Here is a 25,722-nt window from a genome sequence, read left to right as displayed (position 1 = left end):
AGTCTGTATTACAGTATAGGAGTTACGACAGTCGTAACACTACGATGTCTTTGTGAAACAGGGCCCGGGCTTGTTCTTGTCTTATGTCAGTCAATGATTTATTGTCAATTTCATCATGTGCTGAAAACTGAAAAATGATGCAGTCTTTTATGAGAAAAGACAATAACGTAATTTGCCCAAACTGTAAATGTTCATGTGTTCGACATTGGAAACGAGAACTTTAAGCATCATGATGGGCTTCCTGCCGCATCTTTTAGCTGCAATATGTCTGAAATTCTGTTTGCAACTCACTCAAACGAAGGGGCTTAATTCCTTTTTTTGTTTCTTTGGTGTTTTATATCACTTAATAATAGTTTTACTGATCCAGAGTTGATTATATATGTCCCCTGTGGCTGATAGGGCCTAATTACTGTCTGTTAAATCCTAGTCTGTTTTGCAAGTCATGTTGAAGGCCAAGGTCAGTGTCAGAAAGGGAGATAACTGACTTTAGTGATAGTAACTTGCTACTGTATAACTCATCTTGGGTATGAGTCAGCCAGCCTTGAGATCCCACTTGCTAAAGAGGCAGTTATAAAATTGAAAAATAGATATACTGATTAAGGTCTATGTTTTCAATCAGTACAAATATCTACAGATATCCTTTATTTCTGAATGAAAAGTTGCATCATACATAATACACTGGACTATCAGTATTCCAGCTTAGTAAATGTGGCTTGCGAATAGTTGAGTCTGGACCATTTACGTCAATGGGTGACATTTTGCATTATATCCCATACTGTTTGGTTTGATGTTAAACCATCAACCCTGTCACCCAGCTCCACAGTCAAGGGCTGTTTGTGACTAGCTGAAACGGAGCTATGGTTCACTGTTGAGTAAATGGAGGCACCAACACACCGTATCAGGTTTAACAGCAGATCTTAATGGGCAAACAAGTATGGTAGAAGGAGCAGGCAAACTCACAAAATGGCTGATTGATACCTCTTCAGTTTGCAACATTGCCATTCCAACATTTATTTGTAAGGTGATATGGTATGTGGAAAGCATCACTAAATATTCACAATCTAACACAAAATCCTAAGTGGCTCCTGTTAAATTTGAGTGAAAAGCATCACCAAATATCTTCTTAATTTAACTTTAAACCTAAGTGGCTCCAGGTTAATTTTACAAACAGTTTACTGAACATATATGTTGTTGATTGAACTTTCTGAGGTTAAGATCCTGCAAGGAAACAGCAGTGAACTTGGACTGTTGATCCTGCAACTTCTGGTGTGTAGACACTTGAAATATAGGGCAGTACGGATGCCATGCACTGGCTAACCATGGTGAAATTCTTGTAATGACTGAACACATTACTCATCATGTATGTCCTAACAGGCGTCATTAGGCTGTATACTGGATTCACTCAACAATGTAAGACTCACGTAATTCCTTCCGAGTTGAACATGCCTTCATAAATTAACATTATATACAAGGAGCCGGTACAAGCTAAAGATCAAGCTTTAATTACCCACAGTTCATCTGTGAGAGGAGATGGCTTCGGGCGCTCTCTATCATTGCGTCTTGTTGCTAATTGTTCTGGTGGGAACATCACGATTTGGCACAAAGTCAGACATTGCATTGTGGGTGATCTTGGCTTGTGTTGAGAACAGGCTCCAAATATCAGTCTGGATGACTGGATAAGCTTTGTCTATGTAGACTTGTGAAGTGCACACAGTTACGAGACAGGTATCTGGCTATTGTGATAAAACTTAAGTGAAAATAAAACAATACGAAGATAAGCCCAAAATAGGAGGAATATCAATTAATCTAAAGCACCTATTGCCATTCAGCTGTTTGGCGTCAGTGCTGTGGCTCTTACTGAAGTTGAGTAGTTTGTCCATACTGTTATTCTGACATTGGTTATGTTGGAATTTTGAAATTAATGAATTGTTTAAATTAGGTGAAAATGAATTTGTTCTGTATTTCAAAAGTCAATGCATAAGCCTGGGTTACCCAGGTGTCTAGGCACAATTTGCTGTGCAGAGTTGCTTCCCCTTGGCGTTTCAGGAACCTAAACTCATGGTTTGACTTCCAGTGTGTCTTGATTATGATTCTTGGTTTGTCAGCTCCAGATCAGTACATTCAGGGTTGTTACCAAAGTTGTTACCAATGTTGATAGTGTCTAAGGCCTCAGGTGGCGGTGTAGGCTAGTTTTTATAGCATTCACTTGTCATGCAGAAGGTTTGTGTTTAATTTTCCACTTTGGGTACATTATGTGAAGTCCTTTTTGATGTCCCTCCTGGTTATATTGCTGGATTATTTTTGAAAGTATTGAAAGTATGCTCAGTAGAGACCTGCATCACTTCGGGATGTTCTGTCACATCATGCCTACATTTTGTAGGTGAGGTGAGGTGAAATTGGGTTTAACGTCGTGCTTGAGAATATTTCGCTCATATGACGACGTGCATGCCTGTGTATGTGTATGTGTGGCTGCTTGTACTAGCCCAGACTGAAGCTGGTTTTATAGTGCTAGCCCACTGAGATACCATGCCGCAGTGAAGCATGAATACCCCACTCAGACACATTATACTGACTCCGAGCCGACCAGTCCTTGTTGTACCCATTAATGCCGAGCGCCAGGCAGGTACCAACAAGTACCATATTTTAACGTCTTTTGGTATGACGCGGTCGGGGATCAAACCCGCGACCTTCCGCTCTCCGTGGCGGACGCTCTAACCACTACACCACGGAGGCGGTCCTACATTTTGTAACCTAACATGGTCCTGGAGTATGGTATTAACTTCACCTTTTTGTCATCTGTTGGTCAGGTTTATCTTGTGTCTTTGTCTTTCTTAACTGAAAAATAAATATGAAAACTTATTGTTAATTGTTGAAATTGAAAAGTAACATTTTTTAGTGCTGCGTCGAGTGAAATGGAAATATTTTACCTCACAATTGTTATTTACATATCTGAAGAGGAAAATCTGAGCCAAACGTCTCCCAGTTGATGGACGTGTTATTTTATCCTGACATTTTGTTTTGTGTCTTCCCTCTTAGCAGAGATGGCAGAATGGCTCTATTGTTATCCGGGAGGCTAAATTCCTCGGTGTTACCTGTCCTGTTGCTTGCCTCTTCACAGGGGGACTGACCTCGTTATTTTAGGGACACAGGTATTCTGTCCCTGCACAAAACAATGTATTGTTGATTGCATACAGGTATTGACAACATTCAGCTTTAAGTTACGAAAACACAGGCTGCAGTTGCTTTCAAGTGAGCATTATATTTGCTTTAAAATGCTGAGTGCAATCACTTTTAAAGGGGCACAATGCAGTTATAAGACACTGCAAATGTGTTTGAAGGCACATATCCACGCACTAGTGCATGCTTGAAGGCACATGATGCTGACATTAAATACTGAATGCTGTCATTTTTAAAGGCAAAATGCTGTTATGAAACAGTGCAGTCATCTTTAAAGGGGTACTATGCTTCATGATATAACACTGGGTACAGTCACCTTTAAGGGACAACCCGTGAAGGTCCGGGTTCGAATGTGCCTTCAGTAACCCAAACGAACCAGGTACTCCAGTGGGAGACACCCGTGAAGATCCAGGCTAGGACTGGTCTTCAGCAACCCATGCTTGTCGTAAGAGGCGACTAACGGGATCGGGTGGTCAGGCTCGCTGACTTGGTTGTCATATGTCATCAGTTCCCAATTTACTCAGATCGATCGATGCTCATGATCACTGTTGATCACTGGATTGTCTGGTCCAGACTCGACTATTTACAGACCGCCGCCATATAGCTGGAATATTGCTGAGTACGGCGTAAAACTAAACTCACTCACACATTTAAAGGGGCATCATACACTGACCCAGTTAATGTCCAAGGCCAGTGAGTGTTACACACACAAGTGTAAATGTTGAGGCTATTTAAGGGGATATTTTGCTCAGTCTGGTGTCTGTTTCCTAGTCTTGATGTTGTAAGTGTTACTGTAATAAAATATTGTCTCAGTTTAATTAAGGTTAATTGATAAACATTCAAAAATTGTGTTGGCAGAATGAGAAGCATTCTTTGGACTTGAATAAGATTTTATCAGGCTGCTTGTGAGTCTTTACAATATTGCTGATCAGTAAGTTCCCAGTGTTTGGCAAAGGTGTCAACCTACAACATAGTGGAATGTTGTTGAGCTATCACTCACTGCTTTGTTCTGCCTCAAATCCTCAGTAAACCGCCTCCGTGGTGTAGTGGTTAGGCGTAGCCTGGTTCAGTGGTTAAAGCCGCGTACACACATACATATGGTACTTGTTGGTCCCAATGCATGGCGCTCTACTGGCATTAATGGAGTACAACAAGGACTGGTTCGATCAGTATAATGTGTCTGAGTGGGGTATTCATGCACATGGCATGGTATCTCATGTAGCACTATAAAACCAGCTTTCTGGGCTAGTACAAGCAGCCACACGTGATATTCCTGCCGAATATATTCTCACAGCCGACGTAAACCCAAACTCACCTCACCTCACCTCAACTCCTCAGTAGGGTAGCCTAATAGTTAAAGCATCCACTTGTCGCGCTAAAGATCCAGGTTTAATTTTCCACATGGGTACAATGTTTGAAGCCATATCTGTGTTCCACACCGTGATATTGCTGGAATATTGCTAAAGGCGGCGTAAAACCATACTCACTCCCTCACTCATGGGCAGGATGGAATATGAGGTATTGGTGACCCTGTCACCCACTTATTCTCTGTACTTAAAACAGAAGCTGTTTTTCACCGTGACCCACACTCTGTCCAGCCCTATTCAACACCTATTTTATGGAAGATACTTTGCTGTGGGGAGGTAGATGTGTGGTTATCACATACAGTTAGACATTTAAATAGAAAGTTATATGTATGCCAGGATTCCAAATGTACATTTTGAGCCAAAGAGACAGGAGGTATTTGGCCACAGGAAGCTGCTCCCATTAAGGAGAAGAAAGGGGAAACATTAGGCCGATATAAGCATTGCCTGTATTTCTTACATCATACTATCTGTCATAATAAACCATGGCCGTAACAGGCGGAATGTGGGGGCTTACTCAGGGAGGTAGAAGGAATGTCAAGTGAGGGTCCAAAAGGGAGGATAGACCAGCGGCAGGAATATTTTACCCTGTCCTTGGAAATATGTCTTTGTGTTTGACTTACTGAAATGAAACCTGTCAGTATACATATGCAGAGGTTGATACACATGCCCAAATCTCCAACAAATTTCAAGTTAAATATTCCATGATTTTCAGTATATGCTTGTAAGACGTTATTGCTACTACATCCCATACACCATTTAAAAGATCTAATCCTACTGTTGATAAATATGAAGTTTATATTTATAATATAATTCAAATAATACAACTACAAAACTAAGGCGATTTTTTCCATTTGTGACATGTCATAACATGCCCGTGCCTTTTTCTTTTATATTTTCACTTTTACGTAATCAGAAAATTATTATAAAAGATTTCTTAAATAATATGTATGGTCAGCCTATTTCCCCGATATCTGTGGCTTTCCGCCGGTAACATGACATAACAACAGAAAATACCTCCGCTTTCGAGCTTCAGATGAATAACATGGGAGGCTTAATCGCTTGATGCCGGGTATCGTTCGAAGCTCTGAACATCAACAACATCACTGAACCCTTGCCGAGTATTTTCACAGTTGTAAGAAGCGATTTTATTGGATACAAATTGGTTTCTAATGACGCTTTTTCGCTACAGTCTGCTATAAGGGTCGTGATTGGTCAAAATCAGACCGCGGACCTAAGGCAGCCAATCATATTACGGCAATGGATACATCCTCAGAAGCGAAAACCCCAAAACTTTAGGCGAAAGTTTTGGGTAAAATAATGCTATTCTGTACATATTAAGCAAGAAATCGCTACATATTCATAAAATTAATGGACTTATTGCACGTGTCGTGCTAGGTTATGACCTGTGACAAAATGCTTCATGCATATATTTTCGCATTAAACATCGTGTCCGAAATGAAGATTGAGGCTTAATGAGAGCGAGATGTCACTTGTCAGTGATTTGACTTGCATTACATGATCGCACAAAAGATGGAAAAGTAATTTTATATGTGCGTTTGACAACTTTTATGAATGCTGTTGTTGATTTTATTCATTAGTTTATTCTATTTATTTAATCATTTCCTCGAAACATCGTTACTTTGCTCTTTGACAATGTTATTGTGGACCAGCTCCCGAAGCATGTGTCCGAGAATCGTTGTTTTCAATTACATTCGCGAAAAATAGTTTATAATTTTAATTCTGCCGATAATATATGATCAATTGAAATTAAATAAGTGTTTCCAGACATTGTGAAATGTGATGGATTTAATATATGAATCATAAGTCAGGTAAGTTCCTAAAATTATGTCTCATTTTGGCGTGACCACTGCCTGGCCGCTTTAAAGCGGCCTCCAGTGTCTGGGGACTCATAATCGTTGTGGCCGCCTAAAGCGGCCCGCGGTGTTGAAAGGGTTAAGTTAAAACTAAGGGTGGCTTGTATTTCACTGTTAGCCAGACCAAGAAAGTGGAAGGGGTTTAATGCAAAGTTTTTGTGTTTGCACAAATACTTTTGAAGTTATGAAAATAACAGCTTTGACAATACCTGTTTTGAACGAACTGGCAGCTTTTTCCCAATTTACTTGCCAAGGGCAGTTATTTCTAAATCAAAGAGACCCGTGAAGATCCGGGGTAGAATAGGTCTTCAGCAACCCATGCTTGCCACAAAAGGCGACTATGCTTGTCGTAAGAGGCGACTAACGGGCTCGGGTGGTCAGGCTCGCTGACTTGGTTGACACGTCATCGGTTCCCAATTGCGCAGATCGATGCTCATGCTGTTGATCACTGGATTGTCTGGTCCAGACTCGATTATTTACAGACCGCTGCCATATAGCTGGAATATTGCTGAGTGCTGCGTAAAACTAAACTCACTCACCCACTCTAAATCAAAGATAACCCTGTTATGTGTTGTTATAAGATGGTTGTATTGAATATTTGTATTGGCTGTTGTTGTGGTGCTTGTATTGGCTCTTGTATTACCTGTTGAAACGTAGGCATTTAGTTGGAAGACATGACATTATGGTATACTGTGCGGGAAGATTCACTTCCTGTGTGTCATAGCTGTCCTTGATTCTTAAGAAGGTAATGTAGAAGAGTAATGCCACTGGCTTTAGTAATATTTCAGAGGTTCTCATTTTTCATGTGCTGACTGAAATTCCAGAAATGTGTTACAAGGTGTTTGCAATCTAAAGAAAGGTATACATGTCACTCAAAAACACCACAACTGGAAGACTTAAGTTGAAATACCCACCTGCCATGATGTATTAACTGTACACCTATGGAAATATCAGATGTTCAGTAACTTCTCTTTAGGAGTGTAGGCCTAGTGGTTCTAGCGTTCACTCATCACCCCGAAGGCCTGGGTTCGATTCCGCACATGGGCACAATGTGTTAAGCCCATTTTCTGGTGTCCCCCACTGTGATATTGCTGGAATATTGCTAAAAGCGGCGTAAAACTAAACTCAGTCAGTCAGTCAGTCAGACAATGTATGAAGCCCATTCTTGGTGTCCCCAGCCGTAATATTGCTGAAAAGTGGAGTAACACCCAACTCAATCACTCTCATTTGTAGTGGAAAAGACTTGGTGTGACTAAGTCATTGTGAGTGAACATGGTTGAAAGGGTGTCTGATGTTCTTAATGGGGTGTTTTCCTGGTCTTGTATGTCTTTGATGTGTAATATGTTCTGTGTCAAAGGATAAATCATCACTTTGCAGTTTGATGAGAACCTTCTACTATTATCTACATATTGACAGTTGGGGTTAGTACATGAAGCTTACAGTTTCAATCACTGGATTGTCTGCCCCAGACATGATTGTAAAGCTGGAATATCGTTTAGTGTGGTGTTCAGCAACAAACTCTGAAACAGATGACTATAATGAACATAGACTTGTGACAATCCTAGAGTAATGTAATGTGTTGTATGTGCAGGGTGGACCAAAAGTTGGCGGGACTGGGTGGAGGTTACAATGTGACGCAAGCCCAAGCCATCATCGCCGAGATCCGACAGTTGCAACAACATGTCAACACAGGGGAGAAGGAGAAAATGGACCTGATGCAGGTAACAAACAGTAGTTCAATCAAAATTGTGAGAATGCATGTTAAAGTTTGTCTTAAATCTTATGAAATGCATATTATTATTATGGTTGGATGTCACAAGGTTAACAGTCATATGACCATCTTATCCCACCGGGTACCCATACACTGCTAGGTTAACAGAAGCAATGTTGAACAAACTGATTTGCCAAAGGTGGAACCCCTTGTGTCACATGTTCTTTGTGGGGCAGGACTGAAATTCCTAGAAACAGGAATCAAGCTGCCAAACATGGTCACCCATCCAGGGACTCTCTCTGACCAACTGATCTGTGACCTGGCTCGATGCACAAGATCACACACTACCATATTTGCATTGTTGTTAATGTACACGTGAAATACGTTTCAAAGTAGCATTAAACACAACTCACTCACTCACTTAAGTATCCAGTGTCTTTTGAGGATTTGGATTGTGACATACTAGATCATATTTATTCGTTATTTAGTAGGTCAGGTTGGGGTAAACTAGTAGTAAAGGGTTGGCTCAGCATCATAATGGACCAGGTTCAGTCCCCAACATCTTGGTGTTCTCAGGCACCAGCAGCACAAATGTATCCATTCATATTTGTGTCTCATTAAAATGGTAAACAACTTAAACCTTGGGTCTTTCTCCCTGTATAATCTGACAGGCATAAGTGACACTCTGTGTGAACCAAAGAAGAACTGTTGAATAGATGAAAATCTTTTCATTTTTGTGGATCCTTTATATCTTGATGCTCTGTACTACAACTATGATGTCAATAGCATCATCACCAAATCTGCAAGCAACTGTAAGGAAACATTACATGAGACCAGATAGAAAGAACTCTGTTTATGTAAGGATACGGAATAGCTTGTCACTGAAGGTTACATGTCTTCTTCACCTAAATCGGAGGTAATTTGTGGCTTTGTGCGACACTGACCACCTCTACATAGCTCAGTTGTTATCATATTCCCTCCAAACACTTCTGACGAGGAAAACAGAACTCATCAGCTTGCTGACGGCCATGTTTTTGCACATCCTACAATCCTTCCGAGATCTTTTCAAAATCTTCTTGCTTGTGTACAGAGCATACGATGGCATGCTTGGAATTTTCAGCCAATTGGTAAAAAGGAAAGGGGAGAAATTAGAAGCTAGAGGCGATTAGTTGAAACATATTGTGTTACCGAGGGATGGTGGGAGTTTGCCTAACACGAAGTAATGCAAAACACGTACCTTGGTGGAGAGTATCGCGTATCACCGTCTTATCATCTCATCTCATGCTGGAGTATGAAGCATGATGTGTCTGCTCATCCCTGAGGTGCATGTTAGGCAAGATTTGATATTAAAAGTTTGGATATGTATCAGTATTTTTATATATGTGACAAAGTTTTACCTATTCAACAAAGATTTGCAGTGATTCAGCAGCTTTGATTATCTATACATGTCAGTGAATACAAGAAAAACTTATTACTCATATTAAAGATATTATGCTTCTATGTTCATGAAGATAAATCTGTTCAGAAGGGTACGTTTTGTTTTGGTGTTTGCTGTATGTGATTGAAATGTAATTAAAAAGTATTTATATGCTCCATGTTATTGTAGATTTACATAACCAAACAGAGGTTTGTTGTAAGGAAAGATTAGACTAGTGGTTAGTCTCTGAATATATATGATTTTGATTGTAACAAATAAACCCATTTAAATTGAAAAGGAGCCCCAGGGAGACCAGAGATTCAGAACCTGAGAAAATCTAGACTTGCTTCATTTAGAGCTTTAGCATTACAGGGAGGGCTGTAGGGAAAATAATATGGTTCAGGGACTGTGAGACAGACTAGGGACAGACCTCTGGGTGTCCCCTGTCATCAGTAGAGAGTAAAGAGCTGGGTCAGGGGGATCTGGGTCATGCTGGAATGTGAATGGGACTCTTATGTGTGATTAATCTGCAGGTGCTTGTACCACATGTAGGACTCTTACCATTGCTACTGTAGAGTAGGGTGTTGAGGAGGTGTAACGTGGAGGGGTGCAGGAGGGGTTTGTTGTCTGGAGGACATGTAATGGTTAGGGGTGGGAAGGTGGGGTGTGGAAGTGGGGTTCAGAATTGCTGAAAGTGGTGTGATGGTTCAGTTGGAAGGGAGTAGGGTGCTGGAAAAGGTGTGATGGTTAGGGTTCCTTAAGTGGTGTGATGGTTTGGGTGCTTGAAGATGTGATGGTTGAGTTGGTGGGGAGGGTGTGCTGGGAAAGGTGTGATGGTTGAGGGAAAAAGGTGTGATGGTTGAGAGTGGATGCTAAAAAAGATGGTTGAGGGATGCTATGGCGGTTGAGTTGGTGGTCAGGGTGCTGGGAAAAGGTGTGATGGCTAGTTTGTCATGGTTTGAAGAGGTGTGATGGTTGAGTTGGTGGGTGCTGGAGGGTGTAGGGTGCTGGACAATGTTATCACCATACAGGTGTTAGGGTGGGGTGTGAGGTTTAGTGCTGGGGAACAGGTGCTGAGGTGTGATGGTTTAGTTGGCAAGAGGGTGGATGTTCAGGTGTTAGGGCTGGGGTGTGATGGTTTAGTTGGCAAGGAGGGTGTAGGGCTGGACAATGTCATCACCATACAGGTGTTAGGGTGCTGTTGGAAGAGGTTTGAGGTGTTAGGGTGCTGGGGGTGATGGTTTGGCAAGGAGGGTGTAGGGCTGGACAATGTTAGGGGTGTTAGGGTGTGATGGTTTAGTGGTGAAGCTGTGATGGAGTTGTAGGTAGTTGCAGGAGAGTCTGTGATAGGTCACAATGCCTTGAAGGGACAGGGATGCTGGCGGTGTAAGCTTCTACAAGATGGGTTAGGATGCTAGAAGAGGGTCTATTAGCAGTCAAGAGTATTGAGCAAACATCACTCAGGCTTGTTAACCGAGAGATAATTAATTGTGTTTTGAATGGAATTCAGTTGAACACACATGCTGTGACTCATCGATGGCATAACTGCCTTACATGATGCAATGTTGTGTAGCCATACAGCGGACAGCTCCCTTCGCCAGTGCCGGGCAACTCGGCGCCCTGTGTGCACTGCATGCATGCACATTTACCTGTCAATATTTATTTACATTGACGGAATAACTTCCAAGTTTTCTTGTCACTCCCTAGCTATGCTGGCCATTTTAACACAAGGTGTCAGACTGGCTGTAATTCGTCAGCTCCATTTCCTTTGCAACAGGCTTATGGTTGTCGCTTTGTGGCTGCCATGATAGGGGAGATCTCACTGGCTATCTGGATGATAGACAGATTGAGAACTTGAAAACATACATTCAATGTTTCGGAATCATTTGTATAATTCTATTGTTTTAGAATTTGAGTGATTACGTTTTCAACTTTACCTAGGTATTTGAAAGACAGCCTTAAAACGTATACATATTGGATGTGTATATTTGGACTTGGGAACGGCTCATAATTTATGTGTGTGTGTGTGTGTGTGTGTGTGTGTGTGTGTGTGTGTGTGTGTGTGTGAGTGAGAGATGATTTTTATGGAGAAGCATGTACAATGTGACTGAGAGGAGAGATGGTTGCATTGTTTCATGCACAAAGACAGAATGGACGCTGAGAAAATATATATTGCATTCTTAAAGATGCACAATAAAATTCATTGTTTCAATTTTGTTACAAATATGAAGTTTGTGTAATCAAAGAAATTATTTAATGATTTAATAATTTCAGTACACTACACTATTTCAGGACCTTCATTTTCCTGTAAGGACCCTTGAAAATGAAGGGGATAAGAGGTGGTTGTAATGAGGGGAGGAAAAAAAAGATGTAATGAGGAGAAGGGGAGATGTAATGAGGGGAGGGGAGATGTAATGAGGGAAGGGATGTTATATGGGAGGGGAAGATATAATGAGGAGGGGGGAGATGTAATGAGGGGAAGGGATGTTATGAAGGAGGGGAGATGTAATGGGGTGAGGGGAGATGTAATGAGGGGAGGGAGATGTAATGAGGGGAGAAGGGATGTAATGAAGGAGGGGGAGATGTAATGAGGGTGAGGGGAGATGTAATGAGGGGAGGGGAGATGTAATGAGGGAGGAGATGTAATGAGGGGAAGGGGAGATGTATTGGGGAGATGTAATGAGGAAGGGTAATGAGAAGGAATGTAATGAGAGGGGAGGGAGGAGATGTAATGAGGGGAAGGGAATGATGTATTGAGGGAAGGGGAGATGGGGAGATGTATTGAGGGTGGGATGGGAGGGAAGGATGTAATGAGAGGGAGGGGAGATGTAATGGGGGGATGTGGGAGAGGGATGTATTGAGGGGGGGAGGAAGAGATGTAATGAAGGGGAAGGGATGTGGGAGGGGGAGATGTATTGAGGGAGGGAGATGTAAATGAAGGGGAAGGGATGTGGGGAGGGGGAGATGTATTGAGGGGAGGGAGAGATGTAATGAAGGGGAAGGGATGTGGGGGGGAGATAGGGGAAAATGGATGTGGGGGGGAGATGTATTGAGGGGGAGGAGAGATGTAATGGAGGGATGTATTGAGGGGAGGGGAGATGTAATGAAGGGAAGGGATGTAATGAGGGGGAGATGTATTGAGGGGGAGATGTATTGAGGGGGAGGGGAGATGTAATGGGTTAGAGGAATTAGAAGTGGATGGCACCAGGAATTATAAAAGGAGTAAAAGTGAACTCACTCACTCACTCTATCAGGATAATTGCAGACTTGCTTAAACCCTGAAGCACTAACTGAGAAATATAAAATGTGTTTGTGTATGAAGGTTGAAGATGATGGTACGGATGAGATAAAATGAATGACAACTGTAACCGTGAGAGATTTCTGTACTTGTCAGGCACAGTGAATTATGTGTTTTGTGAACACATATTCATTGTTCGTTTTTCAGTGAATGATTTGCACGATGTCCTTTGAGATGAAGAGATGCATTCATACCAGCACACAAGTGTCACACTCCATTGGTACAACACATGCAGATTTGCATAAATATCATTTAAGAAATCTTAACATGTCATGACTTGCATATGTAATGATTGTTTTATGAATTAATTTTATAAATATAACATATTCCATATTTTGACTGTCCTCTGAATTAAGAATATGTGATTATAAATAGCACAAGCTTGTTTTGTGGTCTAGATTTACAGCAGTGATTTTTCTGATGCTGAACTCAGCTATATTCTTGCCATGTGACAGCAGTCTATAAATAATTTAGTGTGGAACAGACAATCCAGTGATTGACTTTTTGGACAGAGAAAAAGACACACTGAAAAAAGCATCCAGTGTTTTTCCTTAAGTATGCACAATAATATTCTTTGTACCAAATTTGTGTCAAGAAATTAATTAAAACAATTAAGAAATCTTACATTTCAGTACACTTCACCATTTCATTACTTTACAGGGCTTTCATATACCCTGTAGAGATCCATGACATGAGCAGTTGGGGGTCTTCTGGTCATGGTAGAACATTGGGGTAATCAACCCAGTCAGTGGGTCTGACCTCCAGTTGCCTCCCTTAGTCATGCTAGAATCCTATGATTTGTATAATCTGTGCCTGAGTGTTTCAACAAAGTGGTCAACATCCATCACTTGCATGACTACAGGGTTTCCCAGAATAACCTGGTATGCCACTATATAACTGAAATGATGCTCAAAGCAGTTTTAAACTCACTCACTCACTCACTCACTCACTAACTCTTTATAAGCAATGTTCATGATGAAAAATGCAGATGCTCAGATAAGCTGCGTATCTGCGTAAATTATGCAAATATTTATGTGAAAACTCAATTTCTATTCAGTCTATTGCGTACAAGTACGCTTGAATTTTTGTAAATACTCAATAAATGTGATCTTACATGCGTACACACAAAAATGTCAAATCTTAGTTTGCATACCGGTGGATAGATAAAATAACTGAAGTATACTGAGAGGTTCTATTTCAGGACATGAACTTGACAACTTGCAGTCTTTCTTATCGTTTCTCGTTATTACAGATCAAATATAAATAACAAACATTAACATTTAAACTTTACTATATTTTCAAATTTAATGGAAAATGGCAAAATACCCAATTAAGTTTGAGTGAGGTGAGTACAATTTATTTGGTTACTCAAAGGAAAATTAGGATACCCAATTGAGATGAACACAAGTGAGTATGTAACTCAATATCCCAAAAAGTTACCTGTAGCTCTGAAAATGAGAAAATTTAATTCAAGAGAGGCAAAATATGGACTTAAATGGTTTCACATATTAAAAATCAACAATTATAATGAATAGAATGCATCACCTTGTTATCATTTAGAATGGTAACTTAATATACTACTCAACTTATAACAGGGATAATCAGATACCATTCTGCTAACATATGCACTTGACACTGAAGGATCACTCTAATGGATTATGGAAAGATAAAAATATCACTGTCAAAAGTGGAGCAATATGAATGAAAGGGTTTAATGTGAAAAAGGTTGAGCATTTATTGGAGACGTTGTGGTAATGTTACGTTCATACAGTGCTTTGATATGTGCTGTGTCGGCAGAATGGTGAATGCTAGTTTTTATGAATGACTGTGGATCCTGGGAGGAACACTTGTAGACCTGTAGTACTTATCTCCTTCAACAGTGCGTAGGTGGAAGTCGTGCGGCACCCCGACACTCGCAGATAAACCATAAACTCTCTACTCTTCCACGTCACATAAACACGGTCTCTCTTCAACGGTTTTTAAAAGTTTTTAGTTTGATGTTTAGGGGAGCTGTAGTGATGATACTAGATTTCTGAAAGAATATGGAACTTGCAACATTATAAAACTTGTAATCTGGAAGAATGAAGATCTCAATGTGAAATCTTTTGACTTGATGAAGTTGTGAATACGTTTTAGGTTAATTCAGTTTGCAGGGTGTTATTGTAATATTAAACCATGCAGCCATTTAAGACTTAGTATTTTGTTTTATCATATATCTGTAAATTGTAGGCCAAAATGTTTCATTTGTTAAATATTAGCGAGTGAGAGATGGGGAATTTGCTTGTGGGTGTGTGATTCGAATGGCTTGGTTTCAGTCTGTGAGCGTGTATCATTTTACCTCAAGACACAAATAACATACTTGTAACAACTATGTATCTTTGGATAGGAGTTTTGGTGAGTGAGTGAGTGAGTGTAGTTTTACTTCCAAGACTATTGACACAAGCCTTTGTGATAACTATTGAACTTGACAGGGAAGCCTTTTGGGTGGGTTTGAGTGAGCTATATTTCTACAGTCATTTCTTTTCCACACCAGTGTTAATAACAACTTTGGTCCAGTCAATTCTGTGCTTTGGGTTGAAAACTCTCCATCTCATGTCAGCAAATCCAGCATTGGGTCTGTCTGGAAGTATCTTGTAGCCTGATAAGCTAATGTGGCTAACGATTTAATTTTGCAGTAGTCTCAAAGAGGTTTGCGTCTGTTTGTTCATTGTGGTTTGTCAGAAACTAGACTTCTTCAGTGTTGTAGATCCAATTAGGGACATTCTAATTGAATTTATCGACCAGCTGAAGATTGCAGTGGGAGGAGAGGGGTGTAGGAGGCACCGTGTAGATAACATACAAAATAACATGAATGGAGAAATCTCTGTTTTAGACATTAGACTGAGCATAGGAGCCGAAAATAAATGATATTTTTGATGTTTTGAACTTTGATAAAAGCTTTGAAATTGTTTTATGTGTTCTTATGTAAGTAATGTGAGAAGTTTCTGTTGATAAATGAATTTCATTATGTTATTTGACACCATCAACTTATCCTTATGGGTGGCTTGTCTCATGCCAAGGTTGTCCAAGGTCAATTTAAACCATGGGCACCGATGGCCCAGTCTTCTATGGTGCTATTATTTGCTGTGCAGAGTTGTATCCCTTAGAAAGGTCAGAAACGCGATTGTTGGTTTGAATCTTGGTGTAACATGATTGTGTAGCGTGGTTGTCAGCCCTAACCTGTGCTCATGGTTTCATCAATTGGTAAATGTCTGACCCGTGAAGGTCTGGGTTAGAATGAGCCTTCAGTAACCCATGCTTGTCGTAAGAGGCGACTAACGGGATCGGGTGGTCAGACTCGCTGGCTTGGTTGACACATGTTATCGGTTCCCAATTGTGCAAATCGGTGCTCATGCTGTTGATCACTGGATTGTCTGGTCAGACTCGATTATTTACAGACCGCCGCCATATAGCTGGAATATTGCTGAGTGCGGCGTAAAACTAAACTCACTCACTCATTGGTAAATGTCTGAAATCCGTATCACTTCAGGATTTTCTCCAACTTTAACCAGACACTGAAATACTGATCAAAGCTATCCCATTCACTCACATCGCCTGCAAACATCTCCATACCTTTGTTTCAGAAAGTGATATCTATATGACATGGCTCAATGGATAGCCGATAGGGTAAAGCATTTGCTTGTCATGCCAAAGACTTGAGTTCGATTCCCCACCATCCAGTTTTGGGAATTCAAGCAAAGCTATTTCTTTGTTGCCTACAGTTGTATTAAGCCTCACTCAGTCACAAATGACTAGGACTGATATATTATTGGAATGCTTATGGGTTTAGTTTGAAACTCGTCAAATGTAACATGGTGATGCAGTTTGTCCTTCTTGTTGCAGTCCTTGGCCAGACTGAAGGAGGAGTTCATGCTTGGGAAGAATGGCGGCTCCTCACCAGATGTGTCGACACTTTCGTTGGCGCTGGCTGAGCGGTCCAGTACGGCGTCGCAAACGGATCTGAGAGGAGAGGTGAGTCAGGGTGTGTTACCAGGGGGTGTCTTCAGAGTAGGTGTTTGTTGATGTATCTAAGGAACTTCAAAATGCAGTGAATTTAGGGAAGCACTACAAATTATGAATACTGTGTCAATAATTAAATATTTTGCCATTGAACAATGGCATTTAGAATGAGCTCAAAGAGTCCTGTATAATACTTCTGTAAGCCAAGTCAGATAACGTTGTGGCATTTCTCACAAATCATGCAATTTCAGTTTGGTTTGAAGCAGAATCGAATCTTTGCGGAGAAGACACGACTCCGTCTCCAGTACGATGAAGCACGGCGGAAACTCAGTCAACTGAAGGTTCAACTGGCCAAGGTGGAAGATCAGATGATCCCTGGGCAGACAGAGTGCGACAAAGACAGGTACAGTGTTTGTGAACACCCAAGGGGCTGCTGGGATAGGTGTGCGACTTGCACGTCTGAAATTGAACTTTCACTGTACACGCTTGTTGATTACCTGGCTGTTCTACCAGCAAGTCTTCCTCCAAAAAAAAGCATAAAGTGACAACAAAATAATAATCGTTTGTTAAACAACTTTTTTACTTGGGTGTCCAAAATTATGAGACAAATCATCAGAGTTGGTCTGTCGATTTCATGTGACTGTGCAAAATTTGGTTTTGTTGCATTTATTAGATTTTGTGTTAGTGAGCAGTTCATCGGTCTCAAATGAAATCGAACGGACTATAGTCACCAGCTGTCTGTGCTGCTTTAAAAGGAGAAATGTATGGGGAGTCACCGCACCCTGATGAAGTAGATCGCTGCTCAGAATATTGATCACTGGATTGTCTGGTTCAATCTTGGTTATTTACAGGTTGCTGCGATATTGCTGGACAATCAGCAATTGATGTATTAAATGAAAAATATGTTGTCAGAGAGGTTCAAGGTTATGTAATTGCTGTCCAGATTTACTTTTCTCTTTTCTAGTGTAATAGGCTGTAATAGTGTTGATATACAGAATCATGATAATAGAATCACTCCTTTTTGATGCATTTGTAAATTGATTCTTTTTTTCTGCAGATTGTTGTTGCTGCAAGAAAAGGAACAGTTGCTACGTGAATTAAGAAGTATTGACCCTAAAGGTCGCAGTGAGAGTGAGCTGGCTAAGATACAACAGCGAATCGCACAGTTGAAATATGACATCAACCATGCTTTGGCGATCTCCAACAAGCAGATAGCAGAGAGGTAGGAAACGAATCAGTTACAGACAGATTCTCGGACAGAATAGGTGCTTGTACTTCATGTCTGCCCGAAGACATGCTTGGCCATGTCGTACCTAAAGACATTAAAGATGGCATTTGTTGTTTCCCTGCCTGGTGAACACTGTGTTTTTGGAAGGAAAATGCTAGGACTGGTCAACTAGGATACTTTCTGCTTTTTACTGAGTGGGGTATCCTTGTTAAGCTATGCCATGGTTTCTCAGTTGACAAGCGCAATCAATTGGCATTGCTCCAGACTAGTATGAGGATAGATACACACACAGAGACACACAGACACAGATGCATGCACACAACCCAGACAAACACTGCAGGTAATTACTTATGATATCAATCACTAGTTTGCTTGTTTCATGTGCAATAGCACACAAAGGATATGTGCCATATTCTGACAGTCTTCTGACTGTCACTGTTATGTTTTAACAACATGGATCTAAACGTGTGTGAATATTTCAAAATGTCTACTTTTCTGAACATTTCAGATTAAAACTAAACAATGAGAAGGTTACTGTGATGCATCAGCTTTCGGAGACCACCAAGTTAACGTCGTACCTTGAGACGCAGCTGAAGAGGTGAGTGTTGTTACTGCCGATGCCCATCAGAACTCATGGTTCGGGAGGTGCGTTCAGTAAACAATGCATGTCATACAAGTAGGGCTGCGCAATATAACCGGTTTAGGCATGAGAGCGATACGTATTACGATACGCTGATCGAAAACCGGTATTTTGACATACATTCGGAAAACTTCATAACACTCAGAAATTTTTCGGATATTTCCGTTTTTTTAATTTGTTCCTTTCCTTGTTTCATTTGTTCCAAACATTATTTGCATTTTTATTTTGTCATGATTTAAAGTTTTTATTAAAGCCTAATCAAGCATAGCGATTTTGTTGTGTTTTTGCTTTGTAAATCAAGCATTAACTCGATTATAAGTAGTTTTTAAAAAAAATAATTCTTGCAATATATTGCAATACATATCGCAATATATGCTTTCGCATCGCAATATATCGCAATATGAAAATTTTCGACAATACCCACCCCTACATACAAGGCAGCAAAATATCTGAGGCAATCAAAAATGATTGTAGGATCTGGTCTTGCTTAATGTCTGGTCCAAATATTGTTCATAGTTAGCCATCATATAGCAGAAATATTGATATGAGTTGCATTAACTACAAAATAGATTGATGGTGCATCATCTAGTCAGTTAAATACTTGCAATGGTAATATCAAATTGATGCTCACACTTGGGTTTGCCTCTCAAATCGGTGTTGGTGTTTTCACAACATAAACCTGTGGTAGTGGATTTCAACAGAATGGACCTGCATTACTTCAGTTTTTCCTTACACATTGATCTCACATTCTGTCATATAATTAGAAAACTTTTCAAAGCATTTTTTAACACCACTCATCCGCTCACTGCTTCCCTTTCAAAAGGTGTTTCAATGCCATCATTAGGGCGGTGGGGTAGCCTAGTGGTTAAAGCGTTCGCTCGTCACGCCGAAGACCCGGGTTCGATTCCCCACATGGGCACAATGTGTGAAGCCCATTTCTGGTGTCCCCTGCCGTGATATTGCTGGAATATCGCTAAAAGCGGCGTAAAAATAAAAAAAGAGCAAAATGACAGCACGTTTTGGGGATTCCAGTGGTAGAGGCCCCCAGTACCTCGTGCTTGTCTACCAAACTGGGGAACTGATGGTTAGGCTGGGATCTGTGCTCATTTTATCTGTTGTTGTGGTATGTTAGCCTAGTGGTTAAATCGTTCACTCGTCATGCCAAAGATCGGGGTACGATTCCCCACATGGGTGTAATACATGAAGCCCATTTCAGGTGTTCCTCTGCTGTGATTTTGCTGAAATATTGCTCAAATATTGCTAAAATCGGCATGAAAGTAAACTCACTCACTCACTCATGTTTTTAGTCACGTTTTTTGTAGTCTTGACTCAATCATTTAGATTTTACTTTGATATGGCTGGAATAATTCTAACTGGGAACAAAACAACATTCACTCGTTCCATGATGATGTGTCCTTGTCAAGACTTACAACTATCCTTGTTATGTTGCAGCTTGTCGCTGAGCACATTGTCAATGTCCTCGGGATCAAGCCTGGGATCACTAGGGTCTCTCTCGGCCAGCAGCCTGGGATCCCTCAACTCCCTCAGTGCTGTGGACATTTACAATCAGAGCCAAAGTGGAAGTGATATAAATTTACAGGACCTTCATCAACGTGTTGAGAAACTTCTGCAGGGTCACGTGATGGCCCCTATTCAGGAAGCGGTCATTCCGCAAATGTCCAACTTAGACATCACAGCGGCAGCGACAGGGAATTACCTACATAGTGTCATGGCAACGGGGGATAAAGTGCCTTCGGTTAAATCAGTGTCCCCGAAATCTTCATTTTCATCAACATCGCCGCCAGTGTCTCCTTATATGCCCATGGAAATAGTTCCCCCGCCCACTTACGAGCAACACATGAACGCCGTGGAACGGCAGCGTCATGTGAGCCTGGGTGGCAACTGGATGGTTGGTGGGCAACCTCTTACGAACTGCGATCAATCAAAATTAACAGAAAATTCTCCACAATACCCAAGGGTAGATAACTCTCGGACTAGAGTGCCAGTGGTCGGACAAATGGTTCCGCAATCTTTACTAGCGGAGAGTGGTGAAATAAACACAAAACGTTCACAAGGATTAGAGAACTTGGACTCCACATCTAACCCTCCTCTTAGTCCAATCAGTGAAAGTAGTTCCGGTGTGTGCAACAATTTGTCTGGTGGAAATACACGGAGTGTTTCTGCAGCAGTGAGTGATGAGTCTGTAGCTGGTGACAGTGGTGTGTTTGAAGCATCAGTCAAAAGGTTAGTATCAAACTCAACATCAATAGCAACACGATGTAAATGTTTTGCAAATGTTGCTTTTATAAGTATGCTTCTGAGAGAATACTGTTAACATTAATTGTGACCTTGACCTCTCAGGCTTCCATTCATATTGAAGATAGTATGAGACAGTGAAGTGGTTATACCCGTCGCTTGTCACAGACAGTTTACTCCCGACAAGGATACAATAATACAACATCAATGATTACCCTTTGATGTTTATGAAATGGTACTAAGAATCTTTTTCCTCGTTTTCTAAATATTAGTATCAGCTACATCAAAGAAAAATAGATAGTTCTTGAATACCTGTTTTATGCCTGATATTGTGTGGAACTGTACACTAGTTACGGAAATTTATCCTTTTCAAATGTTTGTCCCATTTAATCAAGAGATAGGCTATGTCTGGGATTCAGGATCAGTCATGGAATTTAAGTGCTGTTTTAATAACCCATTAACCTTTTCAGCGGTGCATGATCAGAAAACCCATTCAGATTTTCGTTTTTTCACAATGTCTCAAATGATTCTCTGGTTGGATGAAAGGTCACTGTGACCTGACTTGATAGGTCAGGTCTTCATATCTGTGGGTTTTTTTTAAGCATTGCATGGGGACGGATCATACGTGTATCATGTACAATTCTTACTGACTGGATTTCAGGTCTTGGTACATGTTATTCTATGGAGAAGAGCAAACAGTCTGTAAAATATACTGTATTATTTTATATCAGGGCTTGATGTAAGCATTTAGAACTTACACTAGTGCATCCAGAGACCGCGAAACCTCATGTTTATACCAACTTGCAACCAGTGCATGTTCAAAGAATGCAGACTTCAGCTGGAAAACGGAATGATGAGGAACTGGCTTTGGTAGTGACCGGACAGTAATTGAATGACTTCTCTGGCAATGTCATGAAATGTTATGCAGTAAAATAACATAATCTAATAGCGCCAGAATAATGTTATTGTACTGATGATCTAAATCATGAATGCTGAAACTTGAAGGCACTATATCACACCACACTTCTCTAAAATAAATAATGCATTTCTCTCAAATAAATAATGCATTTCTCTCAATAATACTAACTATCAGCCCTCAGGGAAGCTACCATATAATTTATTTTTAGAAAAATTGCGTGTTTAGATTACAATATTAAATTAAAAGTTCTAATGAATGAATGCAACGTTGCATTAAATTTACTCTCGCGCCCTATACCCTCCGAATAGTATTTCAAGCGAACCCCATAGGGGGTTGATCAACATCGAGGGTACATCAACCCATGGGCCCCGAGGGACCAGTGAACAATGTATTATCTTACTGAACACCTTAATGGTAATTTTGAACTGTTTGAAGCATGGGTATCGGATCATGATATGGAGTACCAGACGACAAGAAAAACAAATTTAGAGTTATCTCCCTTCCATCGATTTGCATTCGCAAAACATCGGTAATTTCCGTACATCATACGTGATTCAATGTTATTTGAGATAAAGAATTACTACTACGAAGTACCAAATGAGTTCGGCATTCTCAGCGGGGTACATTCATGAAAATGTTATTCGCTTGTAAGTGGGGTACATTGAAAATAATAGAAGAGCGCTCAGCCAATCAGAAAACGACATTCATGTGTGAGGAGAGAGAGTATATATATATATATATTGAGCACAAGCTGCAAACTGCTAGTCTGATGCAACAAGGTTATGAGCTGTGGTTGCACTGGGACCAAGTAGGTTTCCTTTCCCTGCATATGGTTTTAGGCAGTTGGAAGGCAGAGTGGTTGGTTTGCTCACCATGCTGAAGACCAGAGTTCGATTCCCAAATGTCGTTTGTGGCATCCTACCTTGTTTGGGCTGGAATATAGCTTAAAACTGCTTAAAACAACAGTCACGCACTTACCTTATTCAAATCATGACACTTTCCCATATTAAAATTAAGTTTATGTCCTGAGAAAGTGGAAATGTTGGTAGAACAATGGTTCCCTAATGGCTGACAGTATCTACAATCACGGTACAGGCTGAGAACCGCTGTGGCAGGAGACCCCCATTGCTGGTTCAAGATGGTAATCAGGGGGAAATGTGGGACTTTGTGAGGCCTGATTTCTGGGATTGGTCTGTCGCACTCAACTGACCTGTTAGATGTACATGGTGTATAAACATTGAGATGGGAACCCAAGTTAAGACCGCTGAAACCTTCACCCCAGCCAGCTCTTGGGGAGGAAACTTACGTTGAAATTAAAAATTGCTGATCTTCTCATGAAATATGTCTGGCATGTTTGATAACATGGAACATGTTCATTAATAGTTAACCTTAAGATTAATTTACTTAAGATAGTTTTGGCTCAAGTGAATAATCTAACTCAAAAACTAATGAACATATAAAAATATCAGACCAACTCNTGTGATTTGTTTGCAGAATTTATGTCCTAAAATGAAAAAAGTTGTTTAACAAACTATCATTAAAATATTGACACAGTTCACTATTTGTTATGAGGGAAGAGTGCAGAGAAAGGGACAGCCAGGTGTTAGAGAAGCACGTGCACAAGTGCCGACAAAGTTATTGATTCATTAACCTGTGCTGTGCCGTCTGCATCCTTTCTTGCACACCCGGCTGTCCCTTTCTCTGCAGTCCTCCCTTGTAACAAATAGTGAACTGTGTCGATATTTTAATGATAGTTTGTTGAACAACTTTTTTATTTTTAGGACAAAAATTCTGCAAGAATCTCTCAGAGTTGGTCTGACGCCCCATCATTATGATCAGTGTTTCATTGAGTATTTTATGTTTACTAGTTTTCGAAGTTAGATTGCAATTCATCATTTTCTCATAATCGAACATATAATGCTTTTGAGCAAACGGACTATAGCGACTTAGTTTTGAAATACCTTCCAGTGTTTGTGACCAGGAGTGTCTCATGGGCTGATAATCGTACTGTTTTATACATACTGCAATTTGTCAACTGAAAATTGAGGCATTTTTTAGATTTGATTTTAAACCAAACAGTGAATTTAACCAATTGAAACACTAGAAATGCTTGTCTAGTATTTTTTTATGCATTCACATGGATTTATGTAAGAAATTGTGTTCAAACAAGTGCAAATTTGCTCTGAACCTATTGTATATTCTTTACATTTAGAAGTGTAAATGTGTTTACTTGACACATTTACACACACACCATGTAAAGTTTGCTTATGTGTGTATTTATACATATGTGTGCAAGCAGGTGCATGTGAATTGGTCTTTAGTTTGGTGGTGACACCAGTTGACAGAAAGGGTAAGCATGTCTTGCCCTGGTGGTGCAGTCACTCCTTAAGTAATGATGGATTAACCGTGATCGATGTGTTTTTGTCAGTGATGAAATCTGACCCCACAGAAGTCTGGTTAAGTTGATGGTGTAAATTGTGATATACATCTTACATTGTTAATGGAGTCGGTGTTGTTGCAGGACTGGTGTGGTTAAGTTGTGATGGTGTAGATTGTGATATACATCCTACATTGTTAATGGGTCGGTGTTGTTGCAGGACTGGTGTGATTGATGAGGTGCTGGAAACAAATCTGGAAAGTGCACAGATACAGATAAAGCTCAAGTAAGTTAAACTATGTCATTGTGTTATGGATTGTTTCATTGTATTATGGATTGTTTACAATATGTATCAAAAGTAGGTTAATGACATCAATGTTGGTTGTGAGAGTGTATTATTTATAAATGTACAGTAAAATACCTTTATAACGAATTCTAAGGGACCACTGAAATTAGTTCGTTATATCCGTAGTTCGCTATTCACTTTTTTATACGATAATATAAGGTTTATTTGGGTCTTTTTAAACAGTTCGCTATAGCCGTCAGTTTATTATATCTGTGTTCGTTATAAAAGTATTCTACTGTATATCAACCCAATATTGATGTCATTGTTGGATGTGAGAGTGTACAATGTATTACTGTGTATATCAACAGGTTGGTACAATGTATTACTGTGTATATCAACAGGTTGGTACAATGTATTACTGTGTATATCAACAGGTTGGTACCATCAGTGTTGGTTGTGAGAGTGTACAATGTATTACTGTGTATATCAACAGATTGGTACCATCAGTGTTGGTTGTGAGAGTGTACAATGTATTACTGTGTATATCAACAGGTTGGTACCATCAGTGTTGGTTGTGAGAGTGTACAATGTATTACTGTGTATATCAACAGGTTGGTACCATCAGTGTTGGTTGTGAGAGTGTACACAATGTATTGTGTGTATATCAACAGGTTCGTACCATCAGTGTTGGTTGTGAGAGTGTACAATGTATTACTGTGTATATCAACAGGTTGGTACCATCAGTGTTGGTTGTGAGAGTGTACAATGTATTACTCTGTATGGTGGATGACATCAGTGATGGTTTGGAGAGCATACTGGTAGTACTGTATATGAAACCAGTATTGATGTCATCAGCCTTGGTTGTGAGCGTGGACTCTGTATTACCCTCTATATCAACAGTAGTTCGATAACATCATCTTTGGATGTGAGAGTGTACAATTATTTAAAATCATTTGTTTATTCTGTGTATCAAGCTGTTCATGTTTTTGAAATCTGTTGCAACTCTAGCAGTCCTAGTGATCAGTTTGGACTATCAAGTTTTACTGTTAGGAGATACAGAGCATATCTTATGATGTACATAGTACGCAGTCTGACTATCAAGGGTCATTTTTAGGAAATAATTTGCCTGTCTAGCCGTCCCACAGTGTATTTCAGTGTGAGAGCTACCACCCG

The 25,722-nt window shown here is 40.2% G+C and overlaps 1 protein-coding gene across 1 annotated transcript in view; it reads left to right on the top strand.

The window, feature by feature from the left end:
- Positions 1 to 25,722, top strand: part of LOC124284719 (protein WWC2-like) — an 89,845-nt gene that overhangs the window by 39,233 nt on the left and 24,890 nt on the right. Inside the window, exons 6-12 of the mRNA XM_046720825.1 lie at positions 8,010 to 8,139; positions 16,727 to 16,855; positions 17,095 to 17,246; positions 17,901 to 18,065; positions 18,580 to 18,669; positions 20,164 to 20,955; positions 24,484 to 24,549. Coding sequence (XP_046576781.1) covers positions 8,010 to 8,139; positions 16,727 to 16,855; positions 17,095 to 17,246; positions 17,901 to 18,065; positions 18,580 to 18,669; positions 20,164 to 20,955; positions 24,484 to 24,549 — 1,524 coding nt within the window. The remainder of the gene's footprint in view (positions 1 to 8,009; positions 8,140 to 16,726; positions 16,856 to 17,094; positions 17,247 to 17,900; positions 18,066 to 18,579; positions 18,670 to 20,163; positions 20,956 to 24,483; positions 24,550 to 25,722) is intronic.

The sequence above is a fragment of the Haliotis rubra genome, unplaced genomic scaffold (genome assembly GCF_003918875.1).
Source record: "Haliotis rubra isolate DU_JTF1 unplaced genomic scaffold, ASM391887v1 Scf343, whole genome shotgun sequence".
Taxonomy (NCBI): domain Eukaryota; kingdom Metazoa; phylum Mollusca; class Gastropoda; order Lepetellida; family Haliotidae; genus Haliotis; species Haliotis rubra.
Note: the sequence above shows the minus strand (reverse complement) of the source record. Positions and strands in the feature narration are given on the sequence as shown.